The sequence below is a fragment of the Bos indicus x Bos taurus genome, chromosome 6 (genome assembly GCF_003369695.1).
Source record: "Bos indicus x Bos taurus breed Angus x Brahman F1 hybrid chromosome 6, Bos_hybrid_MaternalHap_v2.0, whole genome shotgun sequence".
In the NCBI taxonomy this organism is placed as follows: Eukaryota; Metazoa; Chordata; class Mammalia; order Artiodactyla; family Bovidae; genus Bos; species Bos indicus x Bos taurus.
The window spans coordinates 72,572,824-72,598,298 of NC_040081.1; the positions used below are offsets into that span (position 1 = coordinate 72,572,824).

A 25,475-nucleotide genomic window follows, 5' to 3' on the forward strand; every position below is an offset into this window, starting at 1 on the left:
GTACTGGTTATCACGTAGCCTGTAAGCTCATTGAGAGCACTGAGCTGGTTTTTTAGTACACCGCTATACCTTCAGCATCTTAAATAGTGCCCAGCACATAGTCGGTTCTCAATAAAAATGACTGAAGAATACATAAGCTTAAAACTTTTATGTAGCCAGATCTGTCAATCCTCTCCTTTATGATTTCTGGGTTATCAGAATAGTTTTATTACTTTTAATTTTTTGCAATTAATCCTTTAATCCAGCTGGAATTTTTTGTTCAAAAATTTTTTTTTTCCTATTTGGAGTTCAGGGTCAAATGCTTTACCCTACTTCCTACCACATACAAATTCTACATTAATACAGGAATACACCCTATCACTTTATGTGCTATTAAAATATCTTTGCTTAAGAGCAGTGGCCCTTGAATGGCTCACTCAACTATTATGTGATCTCGCAGTTAGAAATGTTTGGCAAAAGAATAGCAAAAAGAGATGAGATACTATATATAGAAGCATTTACACTATGGCATCAGGAGAAAAGGGAGTCAGAGGACTTACCACCTTATGGTGTGGAGGTCTGAGAGAAAACCCAACAGGTTATCTAGACAAAAGAGCCTAGACAAAATTCAGAAGATAAAACAGAAACCAACTGAGGATCCATCAGAGTTTCTAGAAAGGCTTCATCAAGCTTATACATGCTACACAGATAGAGACCCTGAGACCCGGGAGAATGTAAGGATGATAAATAAGACCTTCATCAGGCAAAGCACCCCAGAGATTACAAAATTATGGAAATGAGATTATTTGAAATGAACCCTTCTCAATTAGTAGATGTTGTTTTTAAAAGTATTCAACCACAGGCAACAATGTCAAAAGCAAGGAGATGCATGTTTTTGAGGTAGCAGCACTGAAAGCAAGTAACCTAAAGGAGGGCTTCCCAGGCTGTTCAGTGGTAGGAATCTGCCTGCCAGTGCAGGAGACCTGGGTTCAATCCCTTGGTTGGAAAGATCCCCGGTAGAAGGGCATAGCAACCCACTCCAGTATTCTTGCCTGGAGAATTCCATGGACAGAGGAGCCTGGTTGGCTAGAGTCCATGGGGTTGCAAAGAACTGGACACAACTGAGTGACTGAGCATGCAAGCAATTAATTGTTAATTAATTTGGTTAATTCTATCTTTAATAGCACATAGAAATAACCAAATGAATTCATAAATAATTAACCAAAAAATAAAGATAATTTGCTTTTTGTGATTTCCTGTTATATTTCTCTCTTCAGCTCTTTTTTACCTCTCCACTGGAAAATTTTTATGTAATTGGTGCTGAGTTGAGCCCCAGGAGAATAACTTCACAAGCAACCCAGGTGCTTCTTGAGAATAATTCTACTTAGACAATAAAATTATATCACAGGATTGAATGTGGTTGACTATACTTTATTATAGTCCAGGAACCTTAAAGATAGAAATCATACCTTATTCCTTCTATATCCTGCCATAATTCAAAGATCATTTTGATATATTGGTCAAGAAACCATATTTAAACCTCTTCCTTTTCTCCAGTTGTTGTTGAGTTGTCTTGCAATCACAAGGACCTAAATCACTCCCCAACTGGCTCTGTCTTTCCTTCCTCTCTACTGTTCTACTTTCCTGCTCACTTTTGATTCTACTTCCAGAAATTTCTCCTGGGTGAAGGACCTTGTCCTGGAAGGGAGCCCTAGCCGGTCAGTTGTGAGAATTCATGGGGCTCAGACCGCTCAGCTCCACAGGGCCTTCCACGGTTCCCTTGCACTCACCGACTAATGGACTGGGTGCATCACACTTTCCAGGAGCGAGTGCTTGTTGGCTGTTCTGAAATTTTCTTGTTATCAGGTCTGTCATCACCTCATTATTTTCCTCTGCTTCCATCTACAAAGCTGCTGACATCATGCAGGTCTTCCAGCAGAGCTGGCTTGCTTTAACCCACTTACTTTACAGGGCTAGCTTGCTACCTTTTGTGTGGTTAAGTGTTGTCCAGGGGGTTTTGATTTTGGTTATCTAGTGGCTTTATTTTTACTTTTGAAAAACAGTAAAGTGAAGTCGCTCAGTCATGTCCGACTCTTTGGGATCCCATGGACTGTAGCTTACAAGGCTCCTCTGTCCATGGAATTTTCCAGGCAAGAGTACTGGCGTGGGTTGCCATTTCCTTCTCCAGGGGATCTTCCTGACCCAGGGATCAAATCCGGATCTCCCGCATTGCAGACGCTTTACCGTCTGAGCCACCAGGGAAGCCCTGGTAAAATACACATCATAAAATTTACCATCTTAGCAATGTTTGAGCATATAGTTCATAGGGTTAGGCACATTCATATTGTTGCACAATAGATCCTCAGAACTCTTTTCATCTTGCAAAACTGAAACTGTATCTATAGCCACTCAACAGCTCCCTATTCCTCCTTTCCCCCAGCTCCTGGCAACCATCCTTCTCCTGGCTGTTTTTCTGAGGGGATTGAATTCAGAGAGATCAACAAACTCTGTTGCTGCCACCGCCCTGCTATTAAATCCTAACTCTTGGAGACTGGAGCCTGTGTTCCATACCCACAGTGCCAGGGTAGCACCTGATAGAAAGAAAACACTCCTATACTTAACTGATGAAGGAGTCATTCTTAATTCCTGTTCCTTTTGGCAGGGTGATAGGATGCTTTCTTGTACTCATTAAAGTGATTGATGGTTAACATAAAAGTTGCCATCTTTATCTGGACTGATGCCTTTCCAGGCCAATATGCAACACAAGCTCCTAGGGGGGGAGAGCGCTGCCAACTCTTGATTACCCAACTAACGGAGGGCGGGGAAAGGAGAGACTAGCTCACATGGATGCCGATTTTGAAGTACCTTATATTTTGCTGTGTATGAGTTTGTTGTGGCAGATTTCCTTACTAATTACCTTTGGTTCAGGCTGACATTATAAAATAAGCAGCTCCCAGGCCCTATTTGCTGGTAGTGATTTGAAGGGAAGGTATACACGGGGTGGCCTATTAAAAAGTAGACATTTGACACAGATGTACACAAGGTAGTTAATTGGGCATATTTGAGAGTTGTTGTTATAGTAATTGGTGAGATCAAAGGGAATACAATCTTGCATTCATATAGGGCTTTACAAAAAGCCTTCAAATCCATTACCTCACTTCTTTCCCTTGACTCCAACTCTTGAATACAGGCCTTGATGGTGTCACTTCACAGTGAGGAAATGGACAGGCCTGGGAGGTTAAGTAATATAATCACACATTTAGTCAATGTATAATCAGCACTGTTTTCTTCTCAGGTTAGTTTCTTATTTAAAATTTTTAAAATAATTTAATAAAAATTTATCATAAGTTTTACCCTGTCTTTTTTATTCTTAATACCATATAGTCATATCCTCTTTTTAAATTTATTATTATTTTTAATTAAAGTTTAATTGACCTACTAACATTATGTTAGTTCCACATATTAAAGCAAATAAAGCACTAACTCACAAATGTGTTAGCCATCATTTCTGTTAGAGACTTAAGGAGTAAAATATCGTTTCTTTCAAAATGCTCTCTTTCAAAATGGTCTCTATGAAGCTCTTTGGCACCTTTCATATACAACTTCTTCCCTCTTCCCACTGAATTTTGGGAATGACATTTTTCTAGAAAGCTCTTTTTTTTTTTTTTTTTCCCAGTCATGATATGTTTTATCACCTGATTCTCAATAGTGACTGGTGATTGATTACTGTTCAGTGAAATCTGATGGGGTCTATGGACTCTCAAACACTGAAGTCATCCCTTAAGTGTGACTCCAGCAACTGTTTCTGAAGTCTAAGACTAAAAACTGCTGCCCAGCTATGGCAGACACTTCAGGTAGGCCCTAATCGCCACCCTCCTCAGTCTTTCTTGCTGCTAGAGGTAGTCAAGTGACCCATTTTCAGCCAATGAAATAGACGTTTGCTGAGAGGAGAGGGTCTGGGAACCCTTTGCTCATTTGGTAAAATGAGATGACAGGCACTGCCTTGGATGAGGACTCAGTGATCGGAGGTACTGTAGCCTCCTTGTGACCATCAAGCATGAAGTCAAAAACCACACACAAAGGATGGCAGAGCACAAAGACTGAACCTGGGTCCTCCACGCTGTTATTGTTGAGTTGTTAAACCCACACCAAGAGCTGTCTACATCTGGACTCTCTGTTCCGCAGGCAACTCCACCCCTTCTAAGGGAGCCGCTGTAGCCAGGTTCTCTGTTACTCCCAGCTGAACACATTCCTTACTGATGGACCAACTGTTGCCCTTTTGTGTTATCCTTCTTCTTCCCCTCTTCCCCAACTCCAAGCATCTCCTTAAACATTGTAGGAATTGGCATAGAATGGCACTTTCACATCAGGTTACACATAACCTAAAAATATTTACAAACTGAAATATAATGCACACTCAATTACATGACTGATTCTGAAAATCGCTGACAAGTGTTCACCTCTGCTTAAGAATTTCTTCAGTCTGAGATAAATGTCACGCTTCCATGAAGCATCTACCATTTCCCACTTTTTTTGGGTAGTGTCAGAGGTCAAGATCTTCTAGTTCTTACGATGCACTCCGTTGGTTTTAGGGATCTCTCAGTGGGTCACATTCCACAGAGATATGAAGCAGATGCACATGAATGCATGCAACACAAGAAAAAAATATGAAAACTCTCTGAGACTCAATTTTATTCAACTCATTAGAAATTTAATTTGTTCTTATGCTCTTCAGTGATATTGGTTTTATTTTTTTAGAAAACATGTGAAAGCAGAGATTTACCTGGTTACCTTTTCTAACTTATTTTGGATTTTCTTCAGAACACTGAATGGCACATTGGTTGGTTACTTCACTGAGCAAAGCTTACAGATCCAGGCAGTGTGCTTGCTTTGGGAACTGGATCACCTGTAATTAACCAAGTTAATCACAAGCACTTGGGGAACAATTATATCATGCTATATTAGACAGATGCTACTGCCAAACCTTGAATTTCAGTTATTTACTAAAGCAACAGCTTTAGGATCTCTGGAGAGTGTTCTTCAAAAACACATATATGGTTTAACAGAACAAGCACAAGTATATGCATTTCTATACTTTAGTAATAATCAGAGTAACTGAAAATTGTGGAACCGTAGCATATTAGCAATACAGGCAGTTTAAAGGAGACACAAGTTTAAGAATGGAAACTGAAATTCACAGATTAAGAACTGGAATGAAGTATTTCTTATGTTTAGCTGTCTCTGAAACTCAATTTTAGCTTCCTGTGGCTTTAAATGTGGGTACACGTGTGTGTCCATCGACACAACAGCTCACCTGAAACCCTTCCCACTTAATTAGGCTCTGCTTGGGCACTCAAACTGAATCATGGTTGCCTAATATATAATGTGAGGACAACACACCACAGGGTTCTGGTGGGGATTAAAAAGGTGTTATATGTGTGCACGTATGTGAAAATTCTTATAAACTGTACTGCACTATGTTAAGGTCTTGTTAGTATTCCTCTCTCCCAAATATGGGAGAAATTCCACCAGAACAATTACACACAGCCTCTCCATTTTATAACTATATTTTCTACACATGTTTAGTTACTCTCTTAGCTGGAATAATTGCCTAACAGAGGACTATTGTTGCTGAATGTACTGGAGATTAAAGGATTTAAGGAAAAAAGAAACGAGGCTTTGCCAATCTCTAAGAACCCAAGGAGAGCTCCAAGGACACCTGTAGTAAAATGTTGTAAGTAGGTCCTTTTCCAGTTTTATGAAGTGGAGCAGGCCATAGGCTCTCCCGGAGAGGTGGAGAGTAACAGTGTATCTCACCCTGAAACAAAACAGGGGTCAAACCATGGTCTCAGTATTATGCACAGAACTTGTATTTAAAGAGATGCTAAGAATCAACTATATGTGTATTTGACTGTATGTAGTCAGAGTTGTGAAGGCTATTTTTTTTCTTCTGTGAAAAAATACTAAAGACAAACCTTCCAAATTTCACAGTTTTTTACTGTTTACATCTCACATAGATGGCTGCCACTGCAACATTTTTAAGCTACCCTGGCAGGGCTGCACGGACTTTTTATAAACCCCGGTTCAGTGATGGAAGAAGAGTTCTAACTGATCTGATCTACTCTCAATGCCTGGAAGTCTTGGATGCAAACTAGGGCCCTTGGGTTTTTGGCCAGTCATTACAAATCTCATAAATAGGAACTGGGCTTAAGGAACAACTCTCAATGGTCTCTAGGCCATCAGAGAGGGACAGTCACAAGTATAATCCAAATCTGAAGATAATTAAAAAGTAATTTCAATGGCATATTAAAATGTTTTGCTTTTGGCTTTTTGTTTTCAGAAAATGTGTTTAAATTATTTTGGAGAGACTAATTTTTAAACAAATCCATCAATATCAACATATATCAACATTTTAAAAGAATCTTCACACCTTTGAATAAGTAAGTCTAATTTGGGATCTATTCTAAAGAAACAATGCAGAAGAAATAAGATCTATAAATCCAAAGATGTGAGTTTAAAGTTTATTTTTGATAGAGGAAAACTGGAATATATTATGGCTCATTCAAATGCTTATGCAACATCATATATATTTATAAAACATTTTAAACATATGGAAAATAATTATAAATAAAAACAAGATGTAAAAAATACTGTCAAAATGGTTATATAACATATGCCTAGAAAAACACTAGAATAAAATAAAATATGAACTTGGTAGAATAAAAACATTAATGATTTCAACGAATTCTACAATTTTATTTAATGTTTTTCTTAAATAACAAAAAAGATCTTTATTGAAAATTAAATTTAATTCTGGGAATTAACATTTCTGGAACACACAGCTTAAATTAATTTAATTAACAAGGCTATGTAAGTCTAGAATTTATAACCCACTGTGGTTTGTCCAAAAAGCTAAACAACTGCAAAATATATCCTCCTGGTCTCAATAGGTCATTGCACCTGTTTAAAACTTAGCTTTTACACATTTCCAGGCCAAGGTGAATTTACTGCATATTTTTTCTTAGCATTACCGAAGTATTTAAACACCATCTTAAAGATTCTTTTGGATCAATATTCTATTCTTCCATTCTGAGCTGATGAAAACAAAATTCACTCATCTCTCCAGAATGTCACTTTAGGCAAAGTAATAACTAAGTTTATACTATATCTTTAGGCCTAGTATATTATTTACAAGCCCTTAGGTCTGTAGTTAGGATATATTCTTAGGCCACAAACATGAATGTAGCTTTGCTCATCTTTTCCCTCCAGTATGAATTGCACAGAAAATATATACTTCCAATGATAAAGAGTTGAGATGAGTACATATATGTGTGTGTATCCTTTGCTCCCATGCATTCTTACTGACCAGATTTACAAGGAGCTTTTTTGTTTTAGCCTAACTCCACTTCTGCCTTGCCACACTTCACAAACCACCAACTGGACCACAGGTTTGTGAGCTCCTTACAGAAAGGGCATTATCTTTTTCCTCACTGCAAATTTCCTTGTGATGGCTCTTTGCACAGCATTTACAAAAAGCAGGCACTTGACATGACTGACAGGGAAATCATTATAATTTTCCACTTCTGATGACAGTGAAGGTCAGGCAACCTTTGTTTCCTGAGCTAAGTGATGGGTGAGCTCAGTTAGGCCAGGGTAGAGTTTAACTGCTAAGCATAAACCTGGAGAGCGGGGAGAGGCCTGGCTGCAGGCGAGGTGAGGGATGATACCCTGAGCTTGGCTCTGTGTGAGGGGAGGAAGGGTATGAGGGAGGTCAGCTGGTGGGAAGGCTGGAGGGAGAATTGGGAGGGCCTTCGTGCACCCTGTGAAGATTTAGCAAAATCTGCACTTCGCATCAGTGCCTGTGGAATGGGAGTCCTGATTGCAGGAGGGTGCAGGGCAAAACTAGAGACTGGCCGCGGGGGCGCAGGGCAAAACTAGAGACTGGCCGCGGGGGCGCAGGGATAGCACATGTGTTTGTTAACCTGGGTCAAGAGTCCAAGAAGAATCTTCTAAGCGCCTGTTAAACAAGCACCTCTAGGCACCAGAACTAAGCAAAGGAGGCATAACCCCTACGTGTGCTCTAATTTCAAAAACCCTGGCAGTTCCCTAATGCTTATCACTGATCTGACCCTTCCCAACAGTGTTGGTCATCATTATTTGTGAGTGCTGTATGTGCAAATCCACCTACTTGCTAAAATCTATTTATAACTCCCCCTCCCCGAAAATAAGATCATCCTTGGACCTGCACAGAGTGGCAAAAACTGTGAGGCCCCAGCTGAGGTCAAACAAGACAACATTCCACCTTCTTGATCCTGGTCTCCCACTGTGACTTTGCAGTCTAATACCACTGAGAATTCAACAAAACAGATTACAAAAAGCACTGAGCTCATGGAACTTAGGTTCTAGTGACATGACTGAAAGACTGCATTGTACAGATTTAGGTGAATACCTAAAGCACCGTGGTACTCAAACTTTCATTACTACCAACAATACTGATGGATGTAGAAATATTTTCATTCTGTAGATTCAGATTATGGCACTGAAATAGTCAAGGAGATAAAAAGCTGCCAAAGCATCAGCCTGCTTGTGCTGTATCCAGTGACCATTTTTTCTAGGGCTTTCGCTTCCTACCATGTATCAGATAGCCTGAAAAGTCATCTCTGCTGTAAAACACTAGAAGCTGGATAAATTGAGCATAATTGGCCTCTTGTTATTATAATTATCCCAAGGAAATGATGCTCCCTCAAAGACACAGTAAGCCTTTTTAGGACCTTGGTTCTGAACCTAGCCTGGACCTTAAAATCATCTGGGAAGCTTTTAAAAGGCTCGCTGCCCAGATAACAAGAAAACCAGTGAAACCAGAATCTTGGCACTGGAACTCAGGCATCAGCATTTTATAAAATTCCCTAGGTGATCTGGTGTCCAGCCAAGGTCCAGAACTACCACTGTAGAAGGTGACGGTGTACCTACTGCATGGAGAGGCATTAGTCCCAGTGTTCTGTCAGCTTGTTATTCAAAATGACTAATGCTTGGGGAATCCGAAAAGTTATGCAGCTTCTTAAATCTTTTCTCCACACCCTCATTTCTTGTGCTCTCCCCTCTATACTGGGAGGTGAATGTTATCACTTTTCAGATGGATACAAAGAACCAACCTAAGTGGGTACCTTCCTGAGGCTAAATGTGCCCATTGATAGTTAAACAGTTCATTTTTTTAAAATGAGCTCCTGCCAAGGCTACATGTGAGAGCCAAAGCAGAGATACAAGAATCACAAGCAAAAGATTTTATTATTTCTATCAATGAGTCTCTAAACGTCAAGGATAACACCCAATATGTACATAATGGATACTGATCGTACTTTTCCTCTGCCAATCTCTGTGATTCTGGTTCACCCTCCTCTTTGGAGACAGTACCTCCATTTCTAAACAATGAACCAACCAACAAAACCGCGCAACATTTCCTATATGTGCAGGGAAAAAACAGACCAGTAATTACTGAATTTGAGTGTCTCCTGAATCCAAAAAGTCCTCTATGCATAAAAGATGTTATTAGAAAATACTGTGTGTGACCTGAGCTGGAACATGGAAATATTCCATGCTGTGAAAACAAAGTGAATCCTCGGGCCAGCATCCGGGGGGTTCCCATGTGATTGTCTGCATTTGGACTCCCTGCCCTGGAATCCTTGAAGAACAAGGACAAAAGCCCGATGGACGTTTCCAGGGATTTGTTTATAAGAACATTATCCTGCCTTTTTGTTTGCAGAGATCTAAACACTGGTTTCAGATCTCACTTGAAGATAGTCTGGATTGGTTAAAATGAGACATCACATGCTACAGTCAAGGCACTTATAAACTAACTCATACCAGGGTTTATGATGCTAATACCAGTAAAAATTAAAATGAAACTGTATTTAATGAGATTTTACTACATGCCAGGTACCAGGGCTTTCCATGAATCTCACTTAAGCTCCCAAGAACCCCAAGTGGCAGACGTTATTATTATGTTTGTTTTGAAAGTAAGAAAACTCTGAATTGAGGAGGTTAGAGTCACACAGTTAAGTGGCAGAGAGGACTTTGCCTCAGGTGGTCTGAGTCCCAAGTTCACACTCTTGACCACTCTGCTATATTTCCTTACAAATAACCAGTCACGTTTTGGCTTCTGTGCGACCAGCACAGTCACAAGAGTTGAAGACAAGGGTCAGATCTGGGGTCAACCTTGCTGCTGCTGCTGCTGCTAAGTCGCTTCAGTCGTGTCTGACTCTGTGCGACCCCATAGATGGCAGCCCACCAGGCTCCTCCGTCCCTGGAATTCTCCAGGCAAGAACACTGGAGTGGGTTGCCATTTCCTTCTCCAATGCATGAAAGTGAAAAGTGAAAGTGAAGTCGCTCAGTCGTGTCCGACTCTTAGCGACCCCGTGGACTGTGGCCCACCAGGCTCCTCCGTCCGTGGGATTTTCCAGGCAAGAGTACTGGAGTGGGCTGCCATTGCCTTCCTTGGGGATCTGTTAAACCCATGGTCACCAGGGGGTGTGCTTGTCTCTCCTATACCCTGGACTGGACCTGAGATGGGTCACAGGGTTTGGGGCTGATGCATGGAATGGATTAGGCTCCTAAAACATTGAGAAAGCTTCCTCCCAAAGGAGTGTTAAGACAAGAGGGGACAGCCATCTCTCGCATGACATGGGCTGAGCTGGCTGCCTCTAGGGGTGGATGTCAAGTGTTTGCTTATTCACCGTCTTCTGCGAGAAGCCAGGAGATGGCTCATGAGTCTGGGGATGGAGTTGAGGGAGAAGACGGAGCAGAGCTCACCATTTATAAAGTTGCTGGCCAGGCTCTGTAGCTAAGAAAGGGTTGAGAGGTGGAGAAAGAAAACCCCCTTTCTTTGCACTCCATCAAACAGGAAAAAAGAGCAGTCTGTAACGACAGGCCAGGCAGAGCAGGTGAAAGGAAAGAAGCCTCAGATGGGGCAGGACTGCAGGAGGGGGCTGCTAACTTGCCCACATCACGGCTGGGTCCTGAACAGGCCTGCCCCGGCCCTGATAGTTATCTTCTCATGAACCACAGGCTTAGTGGTACAGCAAGAGCCAAGCTGGATCACCTTCTGCCTTCTGCTCTGCAGCTCTGATCTGAGACACACCTGAGCAGAGAGGGGCCTTCGGCTCCACAGTCCTGACCTGTCAAAACTCAGGCAGCATCCTGATCTCTGCCCTGGCCTGGCCTCTCCAGCTGGGCTGAGCATCTCTAATAAGCGGCCTCACTGCAAGGGTCCCTCGCTCCGACTCCTCTCACTCAGGGCTGCGCTGCCACCCAAGCCCTTCATTCAGGATCACAGGCTCCACGGCTTCCTGAGGGGGGTTCTTTGGAAGCCAGGGCTGCAGTGTAATTGCTACAGCTGCTATTGAAATTCACTCTTGGATTTCTGTTCCCTGAACAGGAAGTTCTGAAAGCTCCCACGGAGAAGAAGCAGGCTTTGCATCCTTCAGGCTTGGTCTGTTCCGACAGATTCCTAAAGCCTCATTTCTGTGTGGTCTCTTTCAAAACCTTCTGAAGGTGCCAGGAGATCTACTTCTTGATAAAAATTTTTCTCCCATGCTTGGGGTCAGGCCAAAAAATTGCTGAACAGATGTTAGATCTGAAGCTTTCTCAATTCAGCCACTTGACTGCCGGCCTGCTAATCTGCCCGGATGTAAATGAGATGTCTTTGAGCTTCTCTCACTCAGGGAAAAAGACAAGATTCCCAAAAAGCTGGAGTCATCCCCTCCTCAAGAAAAACAACATGAAAGAACAGAGTGATTGGAGTCAGCTGCGTTTATGCCTGTTAAGACTATTAGAGTGCTCTCTTTTTTTTTCTTTGTCAGGAAGTCACAATGGATTAGACTTAATTGAATCCTCAAACTCCTACATGGATTTTTCTTCTTTGGCAAGTTGTCACTTGACTGACAAAAAATACACTCCAGTCCCTAAAAATGCAAATTCCCTAAAGAGAGTATACGGACCTATGTATGATGAACTACTGCTCAGATGTGGAGTAAATATTATTATCCCAGCCAGGAATATTGATGGTTCTGTGCTGGAGGAGCAGGCCTCAGTCAGCACTCAGGGCTGAAACCTCAGATGAAAGTCCACACTTGAGTGTGTGGGCAGTCTTCTTGGGGATCTTCTCCTATACCCTACTCAGAGTTACCAGAAAGGCCTGGCCAATGACCAAACACCACACACAAACGGTATCTTCCTAGAGGTCCTGCTTGGGAGAATCTTCATGCCAGCTGCCTCTAGCATACTGGACCTTTAAGAGCCTCTTGGTTGAGGAATCTCCCTGGTAGTCCAGTGGTTAAGAAAGAGCCTCCTGGTTGCAACTGAAGAGGCTTGCTCTTAGATTTGCAATCTGACCCTCGAAGGGCCAACTCTAGACTGGGCACTCAGGGACCTGTACAAAGTCCCCTTGGAAACATCCATTCATAGAAGGCATACCATCTTTCGCTGAATGTAACATATTTATTACAAGTTGCACCACACTACCACAAAAAGCCAGTTGAACCATGACATCAATTCTGTTATGATACAGAATTTCTTTTATGCTATTGAAAAAGCTCTTTCAGAGCAGTTTAGACAGGAATGTATCTTATATCTCTTTTGTTAACTCATCAAAAGGAAAAGAGAAGTAAGATAAATTCATTAAGGTCTTCCTAACACTTTTTCACACCCAGGAGTTTGACTTTTGTGAATCAAACTCCTGCCTTCAGAGAAGGCAATGGCAACCCACTCCAATGTTCTTGCCTGGAGAATCCCAGGGATGGGGGAGCCTGGTGGGCTGCCGTCTATGGGGTCGCGCAGAGTTGGACACGACTGAAGCGACTTAGCAGCAGCAGCAACACTTTTTCAGAAGTGTTTCAGCTGCAGAAGAATACCTAGATTTATGTCCTAGAACTGCTAGTTACTGGCTGTGTGACAGCTGACCTTCAGTTCCCTTATTTGGAAGCTGGGATAATAGCTCCCCTTACCTTCCAAGGCTATTGTGTGGTTTCCGAGGAAACATCCACGGAAACCCTCAGTAAAGCATTACACAAACACCAGTTATCATTATCACACCCTACAAGGCACTCTGTAGAGTTTTGGCCCAAAGGAGTTTACAGAGTAGTCAATAATGATTCCTTACATTTTTTGGTGCTGCACAGTATTACAGAATGATTTCATGTCCATTCTATAATCTGACCTTTGTGATAATTCTGTGAAGTAGGGAGAATACACTGTGCCTTCATTTATGCAATTTATATATAATAATATATCTTAATTTATATATACTAATTTAAGTATATATAATTTATATCTTAATTTATATACATATAATGTTATTCTGAGGTTTTTGAGGGGGTTGCTTTTTCATAGTGGTAAACTCTACTCTGAACATGTCAGCTCTCCTTGCCTTGCCAACACTCTTCTGTAAGTAACTTCATAGCATCTGAATGGGGCTTTGTCAACCCTGGGTTACTAGGTCTGTTTTACCTGGTCTGAACCTTTCTTACCTTTCAGACTTTGCAACCTGGACCTGCTTTTAGACCCAGGCAATTTCATGCATGACTCCTCTCTCTGTAACCCATGGCTTGGTGGAGGCACTGAGAGGGCAGGGTTCTTGCTAGGCTTCAGCTATTTCTGATTAACCTCGCCCTGCTTTCCTTTGCAGGATGGTTAAGTCAAACTCAACAAGTTAAATATTTTAAAAGTACTATTTAGAATAAGAAGAAATTTCTCGAGCCTTGGGAATCCATGTCCATTTCCTCTGAGTTCCTTTATTTAATAAGTTATTTTTGGCTGCCCTGGGTCTTTGCTGCTGTCTGCGTGCTTTCTTGAGTTGCAGTGAGTGGCGGCTACTCTTTGTTGCAACGCAAGGACTTCTCATTGCGGTGACTTCTCTTGTTGCAGAGCACAGGCTCTAGGTGTGCGGGCTTCAGTAGTTGTGGCACACAGGCTAAGTTGTCCATGGCATGTGGGATTTGGGCATCCGGACCAGGGATTGAAACTGTGTCCCCTGCATTGGCAGGTGGATTCCCAACCACTAGCCCACCAGGGGAGCCCAAGTTAGTGTTTTCAAAGGCATCAGATCATTTGCCATTAATCTAACTTGGGACAAAACGAAATTCAACTATTTTACACATTAATTTTAAGTCATAAATAAACATTCCCCCCCCCCCCCCCGCAATCAACCTTTTTTCTTTTTCCTGACCTCCTCACTTTGTCTCAGAGGTTTCATGGAGGCGATGGGATACTGGTGGGGTGGTGGTCTTAAATCAGCCTGAAAGAGCCACACAGATCAGGCTTGGCAAAGTTTCCCTTGGGTGTTTCTATAGTCTTTCCCATTCTCCTATGCCACTCATAAAGAGTAAAGGACTCACTGGGAAAACTTTAAAATTTCCTAACATAACCAGGCTCATTCATTTACATATTCCTAAATCTTCTTCCAAAGTCTTCTTCCATCTCAAAGCTTTTTAACAGTGCTACTCCTGGATCTAAATTACAAAAAAAGGTTACACTCATATGCTCCCTGGCGTAAAAGTTCTTTTGATAATATTTCAAGGTTCTTTTTTTTTTTCCCCCAAACAGTTGGCTAAAAACAAAATGTTATCTGTCTTACAGTTAAAAACACAGACGAGGTGAGATCATTTGTGAAGCAGCTTAAAGTAAAGGAAGCACCATAATCTTATCCACTGGGGGAGGAATTTAGAATGAGGGAAGGCTGGCTGGCCTTGGATTCTATTCAAGGGAGTTCTGTCACTAAACTACACAAAAGAGAGCCTTATAAGGCAGTTTCTTCTAGAAGGCAAATCTATGACAAACCCAGAGGGCAAACTCTAGAGAAAGACGGGAGAGCGTATTTAAGGGCATTAAATAAATGTCTTCTCAGCTCAGTCACTCCATCTCATACGTCTAGAATGTAAAACGTCTTAAAAGACCTTTCATAACCTTATAACATCATCTCCCAGACACTTCCCCTCCTCCCTTAGGTTATCTCTCGGTTTCATAAAAAAGAATCTTTGAAACAGAATTCTCCTGACTCCCACCAGAGCACATTACAGGATTCAACAGCTTTTACTGCAAGTTCTTACTTGTGTGTAATCGAAAAGTGCCTCGTGGCTATTTAATTCCAAGCCTGTTAATTTGTCTCCTGAAGAATTGCAGAACAGTAGGTCAGGCACCTTCCATTTAATAACTAATTCCTAAACCATGAAGAAACAGTAACTTGTTCTTTGGATTACTTTCCTCTAAAAGAATCTTAAAGCAACATATGGAATGGGAGAAAATATTTGCAAGTGTTGCAACTAACAAGAGTTCAATTTCCAAAATATACACACAGCTCATACAACTTAACAACAACAAAAAAAGGACTCAATCGAAAAATGAACAGAAGACCTAAACAGACATTTTTCCAAAGAATACATACAGACGGCCAATAGGCACATGATGCTCGACAATGCTATTAGAGAAACGTAAATCAAAATGACAGTGAGGTACTACCTCACACCAGTCAGAATGGTCATCATCAAAAAGTCTACAGACAATACATGATGGAGAGTATGTGGAGAAAAGGGAACCCTCTTACACTGTTAGTGGAATATAAACTGTTAGAGACACCATGGAAAACAGTATGAAAATTTCTTAAAAAATGAAAAATAGAGCTACCATATGATCTAGGAATCCCACTCTTGGGCAAACATCTAGAGAAAATCATAATTCAATAGATATATGCACCTCAATATTCATTGCTGCACTATTTACAATAGCCAAAACATGAAGAAACCTAAGAGTCCATTGACATATGGAAGGATAAAGGAGATATGGTCCATGCTCAGTCACTCAGTCATGTCTGACTGTTACTCCATGGACTGCAGCCCGCTGGGCTCCTCAGTTCGTGGGATTTCCCAGGCAAGAATACTAGAGTGGGTTGCCATTTCCTCCTCCAGGGGATCTTCCCAATCCAGCGATCGAACCAGTTTCTCCTGTGTTGGCAGGTGGATTCTTTACCACTGAGCTACCTGCTGCTGCTGCTGCTAAGTCGCTTCAGTCATGTCTGACTCTGTGCGACCCCATAGACAGCAGCGCACCAGGCTCCTCTGTCCCTGGGATTCTCCAGGCAAGAACACTGGAGTGGGTTGCCATTTCCTTCTCCAATGCATGAAAGTGAAAAGTGAAAGTGAAGTCGCTCAGTCGTGTCCGACTCAGCGATTTTCCAGGCAAGAGTACTGGAGACCGAGATACCTAGGAAGCCTCAAAAGAAGACGTGGTACATGTATACAATTGAATACTACTCAGCCATAAAAAAGAACGAAATAATGCCATCTGCAGCAACATGGATGCAACTAGAGATTATCATATGTATTAAATGAGAAAGAGAAAAGACATATGATATCACTTATATGTGAAATCTATAATATGGTGCAAACTTATCTATGAAACAGAAATAGACTCAGTAACATAGAGAACCAACTTGTGGTTGTTGGGGAGGGGGAGTTGTCAAGATGGAGTCCCTCTTTTAAGATGCTCCCAGTCTAGTGGGGAAGACAGACATTCAAAGAGCCCTTTTCAGGCAGTGGAAGGTGCTATACTAACTAGAAGAGCTCCTTCTTCTCCCAGGAGCTCTGCCCCATTGCTGAAATCCTCACAAGGGCCCTCAGCATGGCTTGGCCCACCCCCACTTAAAGCTGCTCATCCACCCCTAGTTTCTATGCTATTTCCCTTGTGTACATTCTTCACAGTACATACTATGTGAAACTACCTGTTTACTTGTTTGTGTTTAAAGTTTATGATAGATGCCATGAGAGAGGGATCTTGTCTATCTTATTCAAGGCTGCTTACCCTGAGACTAGAAAGAGCACCTAAAAATTCATATATTCATTCATTCAACATATATTCAAAGCATTTACTAATGCCAGGGACTGATTTAGGCCCTTGAGGAGAGAACAGGGAGTGAAATTCCCCTTCCCTCATAGAGCTTGTTTTCAAGTTGAAAAATGAAAACAATGGATATTCATTGAGTGCTTTCTATGGATCATCTTATTGAATCTTCACAACAGTTCTATGAGAAAGGTATGATTATAATTCTTATATTACAGGTGAGGAACCAAGGCCCAAAGAGGTCAAGGATCATGCTCAAAGCTAAGTAAGTGGCAGAGTTAAGATTTACACCTGGGAGTCTGGTTCTGGAGCTCAGCATCTTAACTATTCTGCTAGAATGCCTTGTGCTCACATACACACAGTACATGTGCAATAAATACTAGCTAGAAAGCAGAGGAGCTGAATAGGTATTTTCCCCAAGAAGACATGCAGAGGGCCAATAGGCACATGAAAAGATGTTCAGCATCACTAATTGTTAGGGAAATGCACATCATAACCACAATGAAGTATCACCTCTTGCCTGTCAGAATGGCTGTTACCAAAAAGGCAAGAACTAACAAGTGTTGGTGAGGATGTGCAGAAAAGGGAACCTTTGTACACTGTTGGTGGGAATGTAAATTGGTGTAGAAACTATGGAAAACCATATGGATATTCCTCAAAAAATTAATAATAGAACTACCATATGATACAGTTATCCCACTTCTGGCTACTTACCCCAAGAATACAAAAACACTAATTTGAAAAGATAGAGGAGATGGTTAGATAGCATCACCAACTCAACGGACATGAATTTGAGCAAATTCTGGGGGATAGCAGAGAACAGAGGAGCCTGGAATACTGCAGTCCATGGAACTGCAAAGAGTCAGATACAACTTGGCAACTGAACAACAAAGTCTGAAAAGATATACGCACCTTAAGTTTATCATAGAATTATTTACAAAGGTACAATAGCCAAGATAGGGAAACAGTGTTAAGTGCCCAGAGACACATGAATGGATAAAGATGTGGTACACACACACACACACACACACACACACACACACACACACACATATATATATATATATATATATATATATATATATATATACATACAATGGAATATTACTCAGCCATAAAAAAGATTAAATCTTATCATTGGTGACAACATGGAATGGATCTTGAGGGTACAGTGCTAAATGAAATAAGTCAGAAGGAAAAAGACAAATACTGTATGATTTCACTTCTATGTGTAATTAAAAAAAAAAAAAACAACCCAAGACCCAAAATAAATGAACAAACCAAGCCAAACAAAAACAAACAGGTAGCTATAGAGAACAGAGCAGTGATGACCAGTGTGGGTGGGGTGGGGTAGACAGCAAAATGAGTAAAGGGGGTCAACTGTATGGAGACAGATGGAAACAAAAGTTTTGGTGGTGAGCACCCTGCTGGGTATATAGAAGTAGCAATATAATGTTGTATACTTGAAATGTATCTAATGTTATAAGCCAATGTTACCCCAGTAAAAAGTAAAGTAACATCCTCCACCTCCCACAGAGTATATAGACAGACTCAGAACATTAAAAAATAAAAAAGATGCCTGGAAGCCATCAGCTTCACATGTGTACAGAGCTGTGTACAGAGCTGTGTACCAGAGCTGAAGAAGGACAAGAACATAATTATGAGGGGTAAGGAGGGGAGGGGAGAGACAAGGGGTTTCATAAAGACAATGATACCAGTTGATCCTTGAAGGCTAAGAGTTCCAAGAGTGGAAAGATAAGTGAAGGTGTGACTGTGAACAACAGCTAAGAGCAAACAATTACTGTGGCTGGACCATAAAGGTGGTTGGAGAGAAGAGGCCAAAATCAAAATAAGAGAGTTATTGTGAAGTGCTAGGTAGTTTTAACTTGGTCCTAGAGGTACTAGCTGAGCTATTCAAAATCCTTCAAGATGATGCTGTTAAAGTGCTGCACTCAATATGTCAGCAAATTGAGAAAACTCAGCAATGGCCACAGGACTATAAAGGTCAGTTTTCATTCCAATCCCAAAGAAGGGCAATGCCAAAGAATGTTCAAGTGAAAGTGCTAGTCACTCAGTATAGTCTAACTCTGTGACCACATGGACTGTAGTCTGCCAGGGCTCCTCTGTCCATGGAATTCTCTAGGCAAGAATATTGGAGTGGGAAGCCATTCCCTTCTCCAGGGGATCTTCTTGACCCAGGGATCGAACAGTAGTCTCCTACATTGCATGCAGATTCTTTACTGTCTGAGCCATTTGCTTATTTCACCTGCTAGCAAAGTTGTGCTCAAAATCCTTCAAGCTAGGTTTCAGCAGTACGTGAACTGAGAAATTCCAGATGTACAAGCTGGGTTTAGAAAAAGCAGAAGAACCATAGATCAAATTGCCAACACTTGTTGGATCATGGAGAAAGCAAGGGAAGAACATCTACTTCTGCTTCATTGATTATGCTAAAGTCTTTGACTGTGTGGATCTCAACAAACTGGAAAATCCTTGGAGATGGGTGTACCAGACCACCTTACCTGGCCCCTGAGAAACCTCTATGCAGGTCAAAAAGTAACAGAATTAGAACTGGACATGGAACAATGGAACAACTTCAAAATTGGGAAAGGAGTATGACAAGGCTGTATATTGTCACCCTGCTTATTTAACTTATATGCAAAGTATTACTTATTTATTTGGAGTCGCTCAGTTATGTCCGACTCTTTGCGATCCTGTGATCTGTAGCCCACCAGGTTTCTCTGTCTATGGAATTTTCAGCCAAGAATACTGGAGTGGGTTGCCATTCCCTTCTCCAGGGGATCTTCCCAACCCAGGAATCAAACCTGGTTCTCCTGCATTGCAGGCAGATTCTTTACCGTCTGAGCCACCAGGGAAGCCTATATGCAAAATCCATCATGTGAAGGGCTGGGCTGGATGAATCACAAACTGCAATCAAGATTGCCGGGAGAAATATCAACAACCTCAGTTATGTAGATGATACTACCCTGATGGCATAAAGTGAAGAGGAACCAAATAGCCTCTTGATGAGGTTGAAAGATGAGAGTAAAAAGGTGGCTTGAAACTCAACATTCATAAAATTCATGGCATAACATCATGGCATTCGATCCTATCACTTCATGGCAAATAGATGGGGAAAAAGTGGAAGCAGTGACAGGTTTTATTTTCTAGGGCTCCAAAATCACTGCAGATGGTGACTGCCAGTCATGAAACTAAAAGACACTTACTCCTTGGAAGGAAAGCTATGACAAACGTAGAGAGTGCATATAAAAGCAGAGATATCACTTTGTCAACAAAGGTCTGTATAGTCAAAACTATGATTTTTCCAGTAGTCATGTACAGATGTGAGTTGGACCATAAAGAAGGCTGAGTGCCAAAGAACTGATGCTTCCAAATTGTAGTGCTGAAGACTCCTGAGAGTCTCTTAGAAAAGAGACCAAATCAGTCAATCCTAAAGGAAATCAACCCTGAATATTCATTGGAAGGACTGATGCTGAAGCTGAAGTTCTAGTACTTTGGTCATCTGATTTGAAGAGCTGACTCATGGGAAAAAGACCTGATGCTGGAAAAGATTGAAGGCAAAAGGAAAAGGAGGCAGCAGAGAATGAGCTGGTTGGATGGCATCACTGACTCAAGGGACATGAATTTGAGCAAACTCCAGGAGATGGTGGAGAACAGTGGAGTCTAGTGTGCTGAAGTCCATGGGGTCACAGAGTCGGAAACGTGACTTAACAACAGAATAATAGCAAACAACAAAGGTACTAGCAAGAAAGAGTCTTTTAAGAATGAATTCTGATTCTACAAGTAAAAAATTAATTCTGAGGGAGAAGAGGGAATGAGACACAAGGACCAAGGGATTGCAAAGTAACTCAGATATAAAGGATTATACACAAAAGGAGTAACCAAGACCCAGAATAAAGAGGCATGGTGTTCTTCCCTGTGAGATTTTATTACATATCTTGGCATCTCTATCAACTTTTTTAAAAATTTATTTTTATTTGTTCGGCTGTGCCAAGTCTTGGTTGTGGCATGTGGACTTTTATTTGCAGCAACCAGTCCATCCTAATGAAGATCAGTCCTGGGTGTTCATTCATAGGACTGATGTTGAAGCTGAAACTCCAATACTTTGGCCACCTGATGTGAAGAGCTGACTCATTTGAAAAGACCCTGATGCTGGGAAAGATTGAGGGCAGGAAGAGAAGGGGATGACAGAGGATGAGATGGTTGGATGACATCACCAACTCAATGGACATGGGTTTGGGTGAACTCCGGGAGTTGGTGATGGACAGGGAGGCCTGGTGTGCTGCAGTTCATGGGGTCGCAAAGAGTAGGACACTACTGAATTGAACTGAACTGGGATCTAGTTCCCTGACCAGGGATCGAACCCAGGCCCTCTGCATTGGGAGCACAGAGTCTTAGCCACTGGACCACTAGGGAAGTCCCTCTATTAACTTTTAATTAAACTGAATTTTCAAATCTCTTCTAGTTACTCATGACTTCAGGGACCTCAATAAGATCTAATGGCACTAAATTCATGATGACAGTCTTAGGTGAGATTACTAGGTCACTACCTTTTAGATTGGGGTTCTCCTGGGCTCCAGGGAAAGTGCTCTGGGTGACAGGTTTGTAACTCATATGGATACTTTGTTAATCAGCAAGACCAGACTTCTTTTGTTCATCTTCAACTGTACAGCATCTAGCAAGAGTGCCGACACCTGCCACATGGTCTCAGTAAATGCAGGTTAAGTGAGACAAACAGTGATGCCCTCTCCATCTCAATACTTGAGGATGCATAACTTGAGTTTCTTCTGAGGGTAGAAGAAGAACCCTTTCTAGACTGGAAGAACCTAGAAAATGCATTTCTATTCTTTGCAAAGTCCCAGTACTAAATGGCACAGAGGTTAAAGGCACTCTGATGGGTTTGCTTCTGTGATGTGTCAAAACACATTCAGGAATCAGGAGAAATAAATTAGATCTGGCTTTAGTCCCATTTATCTCTGCTGTGGAAACGTACTCCGGTGGACCTCACATTCTTTTCTGCTCTCCCTGGCTTTTTTCTATAAAATGGTCTCAGGCACTAGACTCCTTAACTCTAAATTTAGATTGGGGGAAAAAAACTAATTTATGACAAAGTTTCCAGTTTCAGAAGCTATTTCTCTTAACATTTTCCCAAACATAAAGGAAAACTAGGTCTGTAACCTCATGACATTGGAGAGATGCTGAGGATCTCGGTTTACATGATAATGAGGTTACATGACTACTTCTACATGACTAACAGTCTCAATGTTTTATAATTGCACTGTGTGAGTGTTTAGAGATGTAAATAGCAACGAGGGAAGATGCATAAAACTAGCTACAGGCTAGAAGTGACCATAATACTCAAATAATCTCCAAGCTAACCTTCTGCTCTGATAAGGCAAATTCCACTGATTTGGAGACTGTGGGGAAAAATTCCCCTTGGAATGTGTAAGAAAAATGTCAATATTTGGAATGAATTCTTCAACTATGCACATTTCTCTTTTCATGGTATGACTGATAAGTTAGATCCAAAGGAACAAATGACTGCTTCTGTTGGAAGAGCATGTGGATTACTTTGCATTGTGGTTTTTCTAAGTTTAAGGTGATGATAATATAAATAGTTAACAGCAAGTTGGTTACACTATTTAAAGCTTTCAATCAGTGACATATGACCTATTTGCCATTTGGACTTCTGGGAAAAACTCTAACAAAATAACTGGTTGGGAGCTTGGAGAAAGTCTGAGCTGTGTTAAAGGACCAACTGCTTCTGTCATTTCAGGAGAACGGCCTCCTCTCTCCCTTTCTCTGCCTTGGCTGGGACCAGGAATGGGGCTGCCAAAGTTGGATTTCTAACTTTCCCCTGAAACTGCTTTCTATGGAAAATGTTATTTCAGACTTGAGAATTAAAAGCCCCCTCCTTTTATTTTGCAAGTCCAGACTCTCTTTATTTTCCCCTTTCATTTACGGCAAGTTTGGACTTGTCTGGAATAAAATAAACGACCAAACATAACCTCAAAGGCATTCCTGCTGAAAAGTGCATCCTGGGGACAAATTATTAAAAAAAAAAGAAGAAGAAGAAGAAGAAGAAAGAAAGAAAAGAAGGAATAAGAGAGAAAAACAAAATGGTTATAAGGTTCATAATATATACGACATCTTTAAAGAGGTATTTTTTTTTCTCCCCACAAATAACTAGCTAGTTTAAATTACTGTTTGAGAATCTGTAAAGTCCAGTAAGTGAATTATTTCCCTTGACATTAAGAAATCATGAAATCTAATTTTTAAAATTCTTACAATCTAGTCCATCAAACACGAGACAACTTCTCTCTGAAAGTCCTTATTCTGTATTTCATTGTCAAACTCCTTTTCCCTATCTCTTGCCTTCATCTCTATCTAGACACTCAAGCCAAGAAAGAAAGAGGCGAAAATGTATTTCTGGGTTCCGCAAAGAGTGGGGGCAGCTTTCGTGAATCGATTTGCCAGTTGTTAGTATGAGCTGGGTGGGCTTTGGGGACGGGAGAGTCTATGGTATCGGGAAATCTTTTCTATATATTCGTTCGCTCCACGAGTCCTCACTTTCTTGGTGCACGCACCGAACTCTCAAAATAAAATCACACACACAAAAAAAAAAAGAAAAAAGAAGAGGAGGCGTCGTCCATCACTCCCTCCCGGCATCCCACGACCGCCAACTCCCCCAGCTCTTGTCTCCTGGGATGCCCACGGGAGGAGCCGCGGGAATCAGCCGGGCGCGCGGGCCGCAGACGCCCTGCCGGGTCTGCGCCGCGAGGGGGCGCCCGGCTCTCTCAGCGGGGCGGGGCGGGATCCAAGGGGAAAGCGCAGGTGCCCACCTTGCTCGCAGGTGCCCTTGCTGACCTGGGTGATGGCCTTCTCCCCGCGGCTCTCGGCCCTGAGGCTGGCGGCGCGCAGCTGGCAGCCGCTGGAGTAGGTGACACCGTCGCTGCCGCACACGGGGTAGCGGCTCTTGCACACACACACGCCGCTCACAACCGGGCCGCCTGCTGCTGCCCCGGCTTTACCCTTCCGCCTCTTGCGGCTCTTCACGCACTCCATGCCCGGCGCGCAGTGCCCCCTGCCGGCGCCGCCGCCCCCGCACGGCTCGCCCTCGCCGCGGGCGCATACCGGGCAGCAGCCGCACGCGTCGCGGGTCTCGCCCAGCTGGCAGCCCCGCGGGGGCAGGGGCGGGCAGGCGGCCGGCTCGCAGGGGCCGCAGGCGTCCGAAGAGGAGGAAGAGGAGAGGGGCAGGAGCAGGAGCAGCAGCCCGGCGGCGCCGAGGAGCAGGGCGGGCAGCGGCGGCCGCTCCATGGCGGGGCGCGGTGGCGGCAGCGGGAGCGCGAGTGAGCCGGACCCGCAGGCCAGCGTTTTAAACCCGGCCGCGGGAACCACACCCCGGGGCGGCGAGAGCGGGGCCGCCTAGCCCGCGCCGCCCCGCCCGGAACTGCGGGGCTCGGGCGCGCCCCTGCTGGCGGGGCCGGGCGGGGCGTCGCGGGCCCGGGGATGCTCGGTCTCACGCCCCTTGGCTTTGGGTTTTAGCCCCGAGCGCGCCCCGCCAGGTCCTGCTCGGCCCCCTGCTCCCCAGGGCTGCGTGCACCCCATCCTTGGGGAATCGCCCTTAGTGAAAACAGCTCCCTCACAGCCTTGTTCCTCGGCTCTCATAGTCCGAATATTTATACTTCTTCATAACAACTTTGAGATGATCTCCTGTGTAATCCATTATATTCTTGTGGGTCTGGGAGACCTGAGTAGTGATCGTTCTGCGGTTTGCGAAGCTCTTTTAAGAACAATTCGTTTTCCAAACCCCACTTGGAGATTTTGTGTCCCGGTTGGCCACAAGCCCGGTGTGGTCTTGGGTGCCGAGCTTAAAGGACAAATTGTTGCCAACCGCTCCTCTTTCTGGAACCTCATAACTTCCTGCTCCCCCTGTGCTTTCTCATGTCAAGTTTTATGTGTGAGTAGTGGAACCCATGCGAGAGCTGGTTGTGTCCTCAGTTTATAATATGTGGTGCTGGACTGCCACCAAACCCCTCTGGAGGCCTGAGCACGACTTGAGGGCGTGGGGGGGGGGCGGGGTGCGGCCACTGAGGCCGCTAGAGCGCCCCAATTTTCACCATTCTGTTGAGGTTTTTATTTTTATATAAACGACTGACAACTCCCCCCTCAGTCTTCCTGAAAAGTACTCTGGAAACTCAACTTCAAAGCTTTTTTCTGAGAGAAAGGGCTCCATGAATCCCTCTTATTAAGCAGACTTTTAAGTTGTTTCCATGTTTATGAAACTTAAGCACTGCCGTGTGTGTCCTTCTACACACTGCATTTGAATTCTTTGAATTCTTTTTTCTTAGCATAAATCCAAGGGTTAGGATTGCTAACTCAGTGTGCGGGTCACCATACCACCAGCAGTCTCTAGATGTCACTCTCACCAGAGGCTTCCTTGGATAATTATTGTACATTTTTTTTTTTTGAAAATTAGTCACAAAATTCAGAGAATAAAATATCAAGGGCCCTCCTATCGGGAAAACTTAGCTCTTATTTTCTGGCTTCTCCTTAGCATATTCTAGAAAAGTGTATTTTTCTAGCATATTTCT

At 42.7% G+C, this 25,475-nt stretch overlaps 1 protein-coding gene across 1 annotated transcript in view; it reads right to left on the minus strand.

The window, feature by feature from the left end:
• Positions 1-24,299, minus strand: part of IGFBP7 (insulin like growth factor binding protein 7) — a 77,833-nt gene extending 53,534 nt beyond the window's left edge. The window contains exon 1 of the mRNA XM_027544588.1: positions 23,724-24,299. Coding sequence (XP_027400389.1) covers positions 23,724-24,198 — 475 coding nt within the window. The 5' untranslated portion in view covers positions 24,199-24,299. The remainder of the gene's footprint in view (positions 1-23,723) is intronic.
• Between the last annotated feature and the right edge of the window lie 1,176 nt (positions 24,300-25,475).